The 13,429-nt window shown below is 44.1% G+C and overlaps 1 protein-coding gene across 5 annotated transcripts in view; it reads right to left on the reverse strand.

Moving 5' to 3' along the window:
* Window positions 1-13,429, reverse strand: part of ZNF462 (zinc finger protein 462) — a 90,012-nt gene that overhangs the window by 3,002 nt on the left and 73,581 nt on the right. For all 5 annotated transcript variants that reach the window (XM_019289636.2, XM_039567826.1, XM_019289633.3 and 2 more), the window contains 3 exons: window positions 8,306-8,529; window positions 5,815-5,947; window positions 940-1,054 (listed from right to left, as the gene is read on the reverse strand). In XM_019289636.2, the coding sequence (XP_019145181.1) occupies window positions 940-1,054; window positions 5,815-5,947; window positions 8,306-8,529 (472 nt within the window). The remainder of the gene's footprint in view (window positions 1-939; window positions 1,055-5,814; window positions 5,948-8,305; window positions 8,530-13,429) is intronic.

Consider the following 13,429-nt stretch of genomic DNA (forward strand, 5'->3'; position numbering starts at 1 on the left):
ACGGTCGGTCGGGCACAGGGTACAGCAAAGCCATGCCCGTCACATGAGGGACAGGAGCGGATCACTTTCCAAAAGAGCAGCCACACCATGCCACAGGCTCAAAAGGAGAGGCAGACGAATGAATGTGCTGGTTGGACCCATGACATTCAAGCCCTGAAATCGAATCTTTGTTTGTTCCGCACTGGGACAAACTTGGGACCAGAGGGAAGAACTCAAATTGTGACACTTGAAGTTTATTCCCATCTCCCTGGCCTCTTGTAAACAAGACTTAGGAGACACCAAACAAAAGAACAGGAAAGGAGTACTTTTCCCAACAAATTAATAAAATCCCATAAAACTTTTCATAGGTTGCAGCATTTCAAGTACTTATATTCAGACTTATATTCTCTTAAGGGTAAGAGAAGTTATTGTTTCTCATCCCATCGCAGTTAACCCACAATATTGTACTCAAATGCTTCCCAGATGTCCGCAACCTTGAAAGAAATCCACTCTTTGAAGATACTCTGGCTATAAAGGAGATCTCTGCTACCAATGAGATCTTCATCAAAAGAAGGAAACAGACTGTTCCAGAGATGCCTGTGAGGCATATCACACCACAGTGTGCAAACTGCCACAGAGAGGAAAAATTATTTTAAAAATCAACAGTACACTTAGGGGAAGTTAATCCTGGCCAAGAGGCATTCACCTAGAGACAATCTTTAAGTTTTAGAATCACAGTTAAACCCTACGGTTTATAGCCAGCCTGGTCAGCAGAGTTAAGAAGAATGAATGGGTGAACATGCAGAGACATCTGATGACAGCATCCACAGATTTAGGTCTACACAGGACTGTGTTTGCGTTCATCGTGGCTTTTTGGGAGGGGAGACCTGGGGTGAGGGGAATATACAGAGTTCTACTGACACCCCTGGCTGTTTGGCAAGGGAACACAGAGCAACTTACATGCCGTGTCTCAGCACGTGCCGCTCCCACTCAGAGCCCTCTGTAAATGATCGGCCGCAGAACTCGCACGGGAAGCGTTTCTCTGGAGCGCTGCTGTCAGGAAACATCATGGGATCTGGAAAAGGACAGCACAGCCCATGAACTCGGAAATGCCAGGGCAAGAAGGGACCACTGTGATCCTCCTCTGATCCCCTCTGCTGCACGTCTCATTCCAGAGAAGCAAAAGGACTTTCCTGTCAAGTAACTGGGAAAATGCAACTCCTGCAAAAGAAAAGTGATGCTGCAAGTGACAAACCCCATCCTAGGTCTTAAAGCATCTCTGCAAGCAGGGGCAACAAGTTACTACTCCCTGTTCTTGTATTTCAACAAATGAAGAGACTGTGGAATTTGAATTCTAAATCAAAACTGTAAAGTCTAGGACTGAAGTGGCCTGAAAGCAAAATCGAAAAACCCACTCAAGTCCATCTACAGTTTTGGAACCGGTAGTACAAATTTTAGGAAACACATGGATTTGGTATATTTAACATGTGATTCTTGTAATAAATCATGAAGTCTCATGGATTAAGTCCTCCATCTTAACTACATAGGTGTTTCATCGCATCCTAATCTTTTATACAAAGTGCTTGGGGCCTCATTTGCAGAAGTGTAAAGCACCTTGTAAAATGACTGAAGTCACTGGCAGCTCAGGGAGTGACATTCCTGAAAGCCAAGCTCCATGTGAACACAGCCTGCTCCGACAAAAGATGAAACATTTTCTCACAAATTAAGATGATCACCGCACAAGCCATTAAAAATAATTGCACGAACTATCTCACTTGATTCTTTTGCTGGAAATGAGACAGCACCATCTGCTCAGAGCATTAATTCCTTAGCAGGGATTATCTTAAGCAAGAAATCAACAGAATGTCTTTCTGACTCCTCCTGAACTACATAATAAAAGGGATTTTGCTTAATTTTGGTTCTGATCTCTGCTCACTTGATTTCTTCTCTCAGACTTACTCTGCTCGGGATCAGTCTATGAACTCAAAATTGCTCACACATTCCCTGTTATTCATACCTAGGTCCTGCAAATGCATTTTTGTGACACATTTCTCACTAGTTAACCTTTACCTCAATTTTATATGGAATGGTTCTTGACATAATTTTTTGCCTCTTCCCATGAAAGGAAAAAATAAAAATCCACTTTGCATTTCTTATTGTTGGGGACTTATTTGTTATGTGGTTAAATATCATAAAGCTGCTGTGTCAGGGGGAACACCAGAATGCAAGCAAATGCCATTAGCTCCGTTTACATCTGGATTTTTAACACCTTAAGCATGGCACAAATGCATAAACACACTGCAACACAGACTAGTCATGAGAGGGGGATTAATATTTTTGATATTTAAATCAGTTTTAGAGGCAAATGCTGCTGATGTTCTGTATAAGAATATACCTATGGTAATAGCACACAACAGGGTGTTTATTCTGGGCCTCTGCAGAGAGGAGATGTGAAACACAGAGACTGTTTTTGCCTAAACAGGGAGGAGCTGGGGTTGTGCAGCCTGGAGAAGAGGAATCTCTGGGGAGACCTTTCAGTTCTTAAGGGAGGCTTATGAGAAAGACAGAGAAACACTTTTCACCAGAGAGCAGTGACAGAGAAAAGAGCAACAGTTTTAAACTGAGAGTAGGATAAGACTGGACACAAGGAAGAAAATTTTTAAGATGAGAGTGTTGAGACAGTTGCAGAGGGTGCCCAGAGAAGCTGTGGCTGCCCCGTCACTAGAAATGTCTAAAGCCAGGTTGGACGGGCCTTGGAGCAGTCTGGGACTGTGGAAGGTGTCCCTGCCCATGGCAGGGAGTGGAACAGGATGAGCTTTAAAGGGCCCTTCCAACCCAAGGCAGTGCACGATTTGCACCTGCAACCCCCATTAAGTTTAGCAAGTGTTACTCCAGTAAATTCACCACCTCTTCAGACAACACTATCCTGCTCATCCTACTTCCCAGTAACTTTTGCTTCTAGGGATGTGAATTTGGGCTGGTTCCCTGGAGGAGTATCAGCAGCTGCTCTTCTCTGGGTCCTGCAGAGGAGAAGTACCAGACTGCACACATGCCTGACTTCTCTGTGGTTTTGCTGTGTCACACATACAAGCACTCACAGACATTTAATTTTTGCCTGTTACAGAAAAACACCTCTCGATCTGCTAAGACCAACACATAAAGATCAGTAAGAACCTGTCTGAGACAGAGTTCCTACCTGGGAGAGCTGTACTTTGCATGGTCTATGCCAGACACTTCATTTCTCCCCACACATCTCCTTTTATGCTACATCCTTTACCACAAGCAAATGACTGCCCTCCTTTCCCATCCAAGACTGCAGATCAGCTCTGCTGCCCAGCTCTGTCTGTCCACATGGACAATGGCCTTTCTTTGGACCAACGGCCCACTTGGAGAAGCCACAATCTCTTATTTGCACCTTCAGTACTGCGCAGAGGAGCTCAAGTCAAAGTGGTGAATCTAGGGAAGAAATCCTGATTCTCCCAAAGTCACACACCTCGGACAGGTACTTGAAGCACACAGAGGCACTCTCAGCAAATCCCACTTCCTGCTAACACCACAAAGGCTAGAATCGTCATATGCACCCCACTAGCACCCAGGATTACACAGTTTGATGTGATTTGAAAGCTGTGACAGCATTAGCCACTGTGACAGGCTCTGTCTGAAACCACAGGTCTGGTCCTTTGCTAAGAGGACAAACCATTTCTGTGCCAGAAGTATCTTCTGAAAATGCCTAGGAAGATGCCAGCATGCAACTGAGCATCCACCCATGTCTTCAGTTCCTGTCTCATTGGGATATTTCTCAAAAATCTTGCACCTTAAAGTGGCATTTCACACAACTTGTCTAGAAAAATGCAATCAATACAGTTGGATCTTTTCTAATATCCTTATTGCAGTAGGCATAAGTGTTTTCCGCATTTTCTACCTATTTTAGTATCATCTATTACAAATGGTTAAGAGATTAAAAAGGAGGAAAAAAAAAATAACAACAGTGAGACATTAACCCTACAGGCCAGAGAGGAAAGAAACGCTGCAAAACAAACTTGAAACCTTGCCTGATTTTTTTAGGCTGGTCATCCAAACAAGCATGCAGAAATAATTTTAGCCAGTCATGGATTGAAGAAAACAGAGACACAGGTGTGAAAAAAAAAAGGACAGAATCATTAAAACACTGCCTTGCTTAACTCTGAAACATGAAGACAACACATCCATTAACCCTTGCAAATGTAAAACTCCAGCATAGAAGGTGACGGTTTTACACTTTCACAGTGTAACCTAAAGCCAGTTTAAACAATGAACTTCACCTTGGGCTGCCCCCCCTGCCCGTGGCACATTTGCAGGGATTTGTAAGGCTTGGCAGAGAGCACTTTCCTCTCCTTGGTCTGGGTACCACAGCCTCCAAGGTCACCTCAGCACCTGTGCCTGTGTGTAACGCTAAGGTAATCCTCACCAGGACAGCTTGACTCCTCACCCCCTGCTAGCTGTGGGTCTACACAGGACATTAATCAGCCTGCTGCATCTGCAGCTGTGGTGAGCTGGTGCTTCAGTCAAACCACAACACCATTTTTGTTCCAGCCACCAAGCTCTGAGGGTCGAAGCTGTCCCTGAGCAGACACAACCAAGCAGGTTCCCAAACAGCTGCTAATGCTGAACTCTGAAATGCATATGGAATTGACACCCCTTTAGGTCCTCCTCCACTGGCTTCCATTCTCATTTAAGTAAAAGCCATCACTGCCCACTCTTGAAGTGCTGCTGATAAGCAGAAACTGAATTTATGCTGCAGGGACACTAAATTAAACCCAGGATGCTGGGGTCTTGCTGTTAAAAGGCAAGAGGCATGATCTGAACCCCCCTAGTTCTGTAAACTACCTGTAATCCCAGAAATAGGAATTTTTGAATGCCTGAAAACATGTACAGAGACATGTTTCTTTTTGTGAAAAGCCCTTGAGTGAGTTTGAAAGCTAAAAAATCAGGAGGAAGAAGGTAAAAATGGTGGAAGTACAGAGAACTTGGCTAACTGCAGTTGTCAGCATCAAGAACTGGGTGACCTGTTGTACAAACCACAAAGGGACTAAAGACATTAGAGAGCTGTTGCATTTGAATGCTGAATTGTTGCACCAGACAAAACACAGCTACACCAGATATTGAAATAACTTGGCTTTCATGGGAGAAAGTTGTTGGAAAAGAAACCCTTCATTTAATTAACTGAGAACTTACTTTTTCCCTGCTGATCTAACTTCAACCAAACCAAAAGCATATGGCCCGGCCTTGTTGAAGTTAGTGGGATTATTCTTAGATACAAACCATGGCACATATTTAAATATAAAATGGTACAGACAGGTGGGGTAGGGATGTACCATGGCTCTGGAGCTGCCAGCTGCAGCAACTGCAAACAGGACTGACTATCTGACAAAGAATGCTGGCCAGAGAATAAATAACAGCCAACAGAGTAGCCTACATCCCTCACTTGGACAATGCCAAGTGAAAGCTGGGTACTGGTTACTGAAACAGAAAATCTGACAGGCCACTAAAATACACTTCCATAGTTTTCCAAGCCCTTATAGATGTTATCTGAACAGGCAGATTAGTCACAGATGCTATCTGTGCTTTCTCATAGCATGTATTCTCTTAACAGAAACAAGGAGGATTAGAAACACAAGATTCCCACAGGAGCTGTGTCTTCAGGAAAGCCACATTCTGCTTCTGCTGCCATGCCTGCTGCAGACTTTGTGCTGTCCACTCAACAGCTGACCTCGCACAGTTAGACTGCTGAGGCATGTTGCAGTGCCTAAAAAAACCCAATGAAAACCCCCCAACACATCAAAGAGCAGCACTGACCTCTCTCTTCAGCCTTGGGGCTTAACTCTTCTTCTTTTTCTTCTTCATCACTGCTAGAGCTCTCTGTTTTCCCTTTCATTTGTTCCAACTGGTCCAAGTTAACCCGTCCAACCAGCTCAAAATTACGACTCACCTTTGAAAGAAACACTTCTGTTAGCACCCAGCACAATCACCAACCAACCAGAGACGTGGCCACATATGCAGAACAAAACCAAGCACACCCCAAAGCCTGCTCAGGTCGAGGTGACATGCAGCCCCCATAAACAAATTAACACTCATTTATTTCCAGTGACAGCGATCCTTCTACTGCTGTTTATTCGGCATTCCTAATTTCTGGTTTCTGAAAATTAATGAGATTCGGCAAACCCCCTTCATTTCTCCATCCAGTAAATGTGAAACATCAAGTCGTATCCTCATTTTTATGCCATTATTCAACCACTGTGATCAAACACTGCTACCACAGATCCACGCTGAAGGGAAACTCTCTGTGACTGGTTCATTCAGCTTTATTCATGAAAGGATGGTTCTTTTTCTCACTAAGCACACGGCTGCTGTGTGCCACATACACTCTCACTCATTAATAACAGATTAATTTTCATTACGCCGGGCTGCAAAGTGCTTTGCAAACTGATACACAGACTATAATGGGAACACTTCACCCAGCAGACAAATTCAGCTAACCCTGGGGTGAAATGCACCAGCTACTTAACAGCTCACAGCAGCAGTATGAAAGGAGCAGCTCAGGGCACAGGAGTCAGGAACTCCACCACATCCAACAGGAACAGTGGAGCAGCAGCCCAGATTTACAGTGGAGGCGGAGAGCGTGGAGCATGACCAGGACACTGAGGCTAATACTTGCTGGATGACAAACGCCCTCTGAGCTCACTGATCACTGCTGGGAAGTGTTTTGGATTCATCTTTCATGCAGAGAGACAGCCCTCCAGCAGCACAGGCACTGAGCCACGGAGGCAGAGGGGATGGAGACAGAGTGGTGAGTGCAGTACAACATGTCCTGCAAGATGCTGAATGAAATATCAACACCCACTGACTGTTTTTTACCTCTCTGTGGGAAAGAAAATGGGAACGATCCCGAGGAGGATGTGAAGTAGACTGCAGTGTACATCCAAATAACAAAGTATCCTGAATGCAGAGGTGTGAGGATTCCTAGTACTGGGTACAGACAGTTGTGATGAGGTTCTCTAACTCAGCACATAACCCACAACAAATTTAAACAAACAAGACCACACGAAAGGCACTTGATTTAACTCAGCTCATACAAAGAAATTCTTTTTAAGGTGCGATAGACAACCTGTGTAGTAGCTGAGCCCAGAACTTAAGACACAAATTGGAGAGGTATAACTTCCAACGAAAAAAGGGGAAAGGATGCCCTAAACTTCCCAGCACCACCACTGCAAGTCCAGACTGGAAGGGAGAGCTAAGTTAAGGGAATAATCTTCCCAGCCTGATGCACTGTGTCAAAAAGAACCAAGCAAAAGCTCCTCCTGCATATACCAGACATCTTGCTGTGATGACCAGGTGTGGAACTCCTTCTGCACCATTTGAATTGCAGAAGACTCTCCAGAAGTAATAAAAGATGGCAGAGGAGCATAGCAGCCCAGCATAAATTAACAAAGTTTGGTTTTGTAAGATGGACAAATATTTTTTAAGCATAAAAAGTGGGAGGTTTTTTCTGGGGCTTCTGCTGCTAATACCTTCCCTATAAATATACTTGGCTTTAAGGAAAAGTCATTCAGTCAATGAAGTTTTAGTGAGGACCTTGGGCAGCTCAGCTCCAACAGGTGAAGGCATATAGCTGCCTCCCCTGGAAACTGCCAAGGAAGCACACTAGGAAATATTCCAAAACACATCCCAGTTCTAGAACTTAAACGGTTTCTCAGCTACAGAAATTCAAAGCTAGCAGTCTGTGGAAAGCCTTTAATGACTTCTCAAAGACTGGACCTGGTATGCACTCAGGTAATCCACAAAAACTCCAAAGCAGTCTTAACTTAGGACCTGGTTAGATTTGCTGTTTATCTTTCCCTTGTTAAATGTAAAGCGGGATGTATAGCCCTCTTTGTTAATAAAATATGCATGGCATGTCACGCTGCTGAAGTTACCAGAGCAATCCTGTGCTTGGAATCTCCTGCCTTTTTACAGGGGCTGAATCACACTGCCTTGGTATTGTTCCACGACCCTTTTCCCACCCCCTTTTAAATAAGCCCAGCATGCACAAGGAGCCTTTTACAGATAATCACACTCTGCATGCAGCAGTTTGCCAATTCTGATCAATCTGAACAGCTTCAGAAACGATTATTTTTCAGTTTCTTAAGAAAAAAGAAAATAAGTAAGAGAAAAATGAGGAAGGGAAGTGCAACATGGGATTAGTTTCCAGATTTGGGGAGGTAAAAAACCCCCAATGCCAAATTGGCTACTAAGACATGCAAGTAAACTAATAGTGTTTGCAATGAAATTAAAGCTATTTGGGTCTTACCTTGTGCTCATCTCGAAGGTGAGCGTCCAGCTCCTCTGTGTGTTTGGTCTCATAGTAGCAGAGTTGGCATTTGTAAGGTTTCAGTTCATTGTGCTTCTCTATGTGCTGCTGCAAGCTCTCGTCACTGGAGCAGGTGAAGGTACACTTGTCACAGCGGAAAACAACTCCCTTCAGGTACTTGGACAGCTTGGAACGGCAGACTTCAATGGGAACAACCCTCTCCTCTGTGGGGACAGCACAACATTCACTCAGTAACACCAGGGAACAGTTCTCCCTGCCAGGACGGGGTTAATCTCCAAAAACTACAAAGGCAGGTAATGGGTGATTGGGTGAAGAGGATAGGAATGGAAGGTTTTGGGCCAAATGAGACTCCATCTGTGAGTCAGAGGAGCAGAGCCCAGGAATATAAAACCAGCCACAAACCAGCCAAGACCGAAAGTGTGATTTTGTCCAGTACTTGACAGTGGCCAGCAACAGCTTCTAGAAAAGTAATAAACAGGGAAGCTGCAGGGTGCTTCCCAATGCATTACAGGCTGCTGGCTCTGCACAAATCCGAGCTGGTGTCCTCATCATCACACCCAAACCTACCCTCTGGGGACTGAGAAGGTGAGCAGGGCAGCACCTTTCCCTGGAAAAAGGCTGCATAATTCAGCCAGCAGCAGAAACTTCCCGACATACCCAGAGCCTTCAGAAAGCTCAGACTCAAACTCTGCACGTGTACGATGTACTGAAAATGCTCTTGCTGAGTTTCTAAACTCTCCACTCCTCTAACAAAGCACTGATGTTTAACAGAGCAGCAATTAATTTCGGTCATTTGACACAGCCAAAATCCGATGTGCCTCAACACTCATCCACTGTGGTTCCCTCCACGCTGTGCACACAACAGAAACCCCAAATCTGACCGTGCAGCTGAGAGTCACCAGCAGATCCTCATTAAGGCTTTTGTTACCCCAACTGGCATTTTGAGCTAGAACACTTGAAACTTAGCACTGTTCCTCCTTACGGACTGCACGTTAAAGGAGGGGTTTGATCCTTCTCATCCAGGCTCATCCCTAAGGACAGGCAAAAAAAAGAGGCCTGAATCTCTTATGGTAGACATGAAGGCTGAAGGAATGTGAGACGTGGCAATGCACACATGGATCTGAGCCAACAGGCCCTTTCTTTCAGTGAGGAGGGTAAAATTACATCCAAAGACAACTACAGAAACACGCGCTCCCTTTACAGTAAGACTTTTTTCTTCAGCTCAACAAAATATTCCATCCTGCCTGGCTTTTCCCTGAGCACAAAACTTACCCTATCTCGTAACTTCCCTCTTTTTGAAGTTTTCCCCAAAGCTATGCCTTAACCAGAAAAGAAGGAAACAAACTCCCAAAGACTTGTGATTCTTTTCTACACCAACAACAGCTTTTCTAACCACAAAGAAACTGAGTAGCGGCCATTCAGGGTGGAAAGAGGGGAGGGGAGAATAGGGTTCAAGACACAGCAGAATTTGAAGCTATGGTGCTGAGATCACTAGAAAAACTTTTTACAAGGTTGTTGCAGCTGTGTGCTTTTGGACTCACAGAAGTAAGTGACACAGCTGGTTTCAAAAGTCAAAAAGCCAAGTGAGGTTTTCAAAAACAGAAATACTAATTAAAATACTTTAAAATTCACTTTTCGTGTAATGCCTGGCACAGATTTAAAAAGCTAAGACATGGAATGGTATAAAACTTTAAATCTACCAGTCTGAAGTAATGAAGCATTCTCTTACTCACATTAACAAAACCTATTACCTCACAATCACACAGAGTCCCCAAATCAAAGGCAACAAAGTAACAGGAGAAGAGCGAAACAGACATGAACATCAATTCCAGATTGAAGGATTTCAGTATCAGGGAATGACTTACAACCTTCACATGATGTATTCATGTCAGTGAGCTTCCTCCAAGCAGTGATTTTGGAACCTGCAGGGCTACCTGGACCTGGAATGTTACATTTCTTAAGGTGATGCTCTCACCTCCAGCTTGCCCCTGCAAAGCCCTGTTTATCTAATTACTCATTTACTATGCACTTATCATGTCTGGACAACAGAAAAATTACAGCAAACCATAAAACCCCCACACACAAATTGAAGAGGTAGCTTCTTTACCCACGTGTAGACTTCTTCAAAGTTCATCAGTGTCTAATCAAAGGCTGCTGCAGACACCTCACAAAAAGATGTCCTGGCTTGTGGAACGATTTTGCAAGAGGTGTAATTAAAAAATAACCACAAAATAAACACCTGACAAAAGCATCATCTTGGTTTAAGAAATCCAATCCTTCCATTAGACTGGAATATTCAGGCTAATCACATCAGGGAATTAACTGAAAGGACATTAATGACTAACTATTTGCAGTGCTATAACTCAAAGTAGACACATATTTTTTTGCTCAAGGCACAAGAGAGCTCAGGACTGTATTACTCCTTAGTTTTAAGGAGATATCTTTATTCAGCAACACACCAGAGCTCATATAACTTATTTCCTTCTCTCAGAGGTAAACCAAAAAAAGCAGTCCTACTATCTAGACACAGACCAATTATTTGGTCATCCTGGGTTTTGAAAATGTGTATTTTTTGCCTGGAAATCCAAACTACAGTCACAGAACATGCAGAATTTGCATTCCAGTAGTCAAAAGCAAGCACTGCATAAGGGCTCTGCATGTTATCAGTGAAGTTGTACGCACAATGGAAAATGTCACAAACAAGCATGTGCAAGGAATCAGGATATGTGGCAAGGAAGCCTTTGGGGAGGTAGCTGAATTTGAAAATTTATCCAGAAGGTAACTACTCCAAACGTGTGGGTGTTACCCCTCTTGTATGGGAGAAGAAAATCACTAATTCTCTAAGGGAAGGAAAAGGAAGAAAAATGCCCAAGGATTTAAAAGTAGAGCCAACAGTGAACTCGGTAAGCTGCATTCAGCCCTGGAAAAACACCAATACACTTCAAACTGCATGAGAGGAATGCTACTGGAAGGGATAACATCAGGAGAAAAGGTGGTCAGGCACTGGAAGGGGCTGCCCAGGGAGGTTTGGAGTCCCCATTCCTGGAGGTGTCCAAGGAACAACTGGAAGTGGCACTCAGTGCTCTGGGCTGGCTGACAAGGTGGGGATAGGTCACAGCTTGGACTCGATGGTCTCAGAGCTCATTTCCAACCTAAATGGTTCTGTGACACACTAATTGCATTGTCCAGCATAAAGGCCAACACTGCTGCTGGTCATGGATCAGGAATTCACTGTCTCCTCTTGCCTGTCATAGAGACCAGGAGGGAAAAGACCTGTCATAAAGAACCAGAGAGCCAAACTTCCCCTCAGTGACCTGCAGCAGCCTCTGGCTATGTCAGCCCCGTGGGACAGGACACCGGCAATCAGATGTCTGTGCTCCACCTGTACCCACAGAAGGGAGACTGAGCTGCCCTTATATTGATCAGGGGTGAGTGGTACATGACAGAAGCTCTTGGAGCCTCTCCTTCTTCATGGAAAGCAAATTCTTTGCCTAATTTTTTTTTGTTCTCACTAGGCATTCAGGCTTCTAGCTGATACTCCTTTAACCCTGTGAAATTCAGCCTCAGTAGCCACTCATCAGGAGGCAAATATATTCTCCATTTCAAGCACATGCTGTTTCACCAAGGATTAGGAGTGCAGCAACTTGGAAGTAATGTAAGAGTCATGCATCTGTAAACATGCCTTTTGCACAAAAAGGAACATTAACCATGAGTGGATCAAATCCTTCACTCCTGATTTTACATACTGCACCACTCCATCTACCTCAAAACTAATTTTCTTGGGCCGCAGCTCAGGGTTATGCCCTTGCTTTGCCAATGCAATGGCCATAAAACAGGAAGGCTATCTCAGACTACATTGACTATCCCTCAGTCTCTCTTCCAGTCCATGTTAAATCTTGTCAAAACTGTCTGCTCCAGCTGCCACACAATTAAACACAACAGCAGAGGGTTGTTTTTTAGCTGGATATATGCACCAGAAATAACTCTTTAAGTATGAACTCTGCTTCCTTTATTACCTGGATACGTGATGTCAAAGAAAACCCTGTGGTGGCCTCTGTGACTCTTTATCAGCTATAATCCCATTTGCATTAAAACTTCTTATGCTGCTTTTTCTCTCTCAGCACCGTGGTGCATATACCATTACGTCCTTTGCTATAAGGTTTGTTTCAGCAGCAAAAACTCTTTGAGGCTGGCTTCTGCAACTGAAGCAACAGTTCTACAGAAAAACAGATTGACAGTTTTACTCACCCAGGAGGCGAAAACCTCCTTGCAACGGGCCAGAAACAGCTCTGCACAAGCAGTAGAGCTGCTTGAGCTCATTAAGTGCTCTTCCACTTCTGCAACTGGACATTCCCAGTATCAAATCTATGCATGATGGAAAACACCCTAAATCCATACAGTTCCCCCTGTTTTAAAAGTCTGGCATTGTCTCCTGGAGCCCTGGCACAGCCACAAAATGGAGCAAACTAGGCAAAATCTGACATAGCAACACCTTCAAAGACAGGAAGTACAAGCCAAAGCATCTGCCAAACCCTTGCAACCAAACATGGCAGCTTTGTAATGTGCATTCTGAATCACTGACAGGTCATTTCCCCAGATGTTGCCTCAGAACAGCCCTGCTAGCAGAAAGAAATCCAAATTCTGCCAAGCTCCCCATGCACCTGGTACAAGAAGGACTTCAAGCTACCAGCATTGAGAGTGGTATGTTACAAGGAATTACGGTAGCACTTGTCACACCAGAATCTCCTCCAGGAAAAAGATGGCATGCAAAACTTGTGTTTGCTCACCAGCAGTACCCCACTGTGAAACTCTGCCCAACCTGCACGCAGGCAGAGTGCCATCCCAACACATGGGTTTGGATTTCGGCAGCCAACAGACCATCTACAAGCATCAAGTGTGATAGCTGTGGGCAGGAATCCCAGCCCAGAGAGCCCAAACTGCTGTCTCTCCTGAGCTAGCAAGCCCACAGTTAATGGAATGTAGAAATCCCTAATCCCACTTTTAGCAGGCTTAAAAAAACTTAAAAAAAGGAGACATGTAGACAGAAAAGGAGTCTTACAGTAAAACAAAAAATGAGATATTTTGTTTCTAAGAACACTGAGG

Source organism: Corvus cornix, chromosome Z (assembly GCF_000738735.6).
Source record: "Corvus cornix cornix isolate S_Up_H32 chromosome Z, ASM73873v5, whole genome shotgun sequence".
NCBI classification, from domain to species: domain Eukaryota; kingdom Metazoa; phylum Chordata; class Aves; order Passeriformes; family Corvidae; genus Corvus; species Corvus cornix.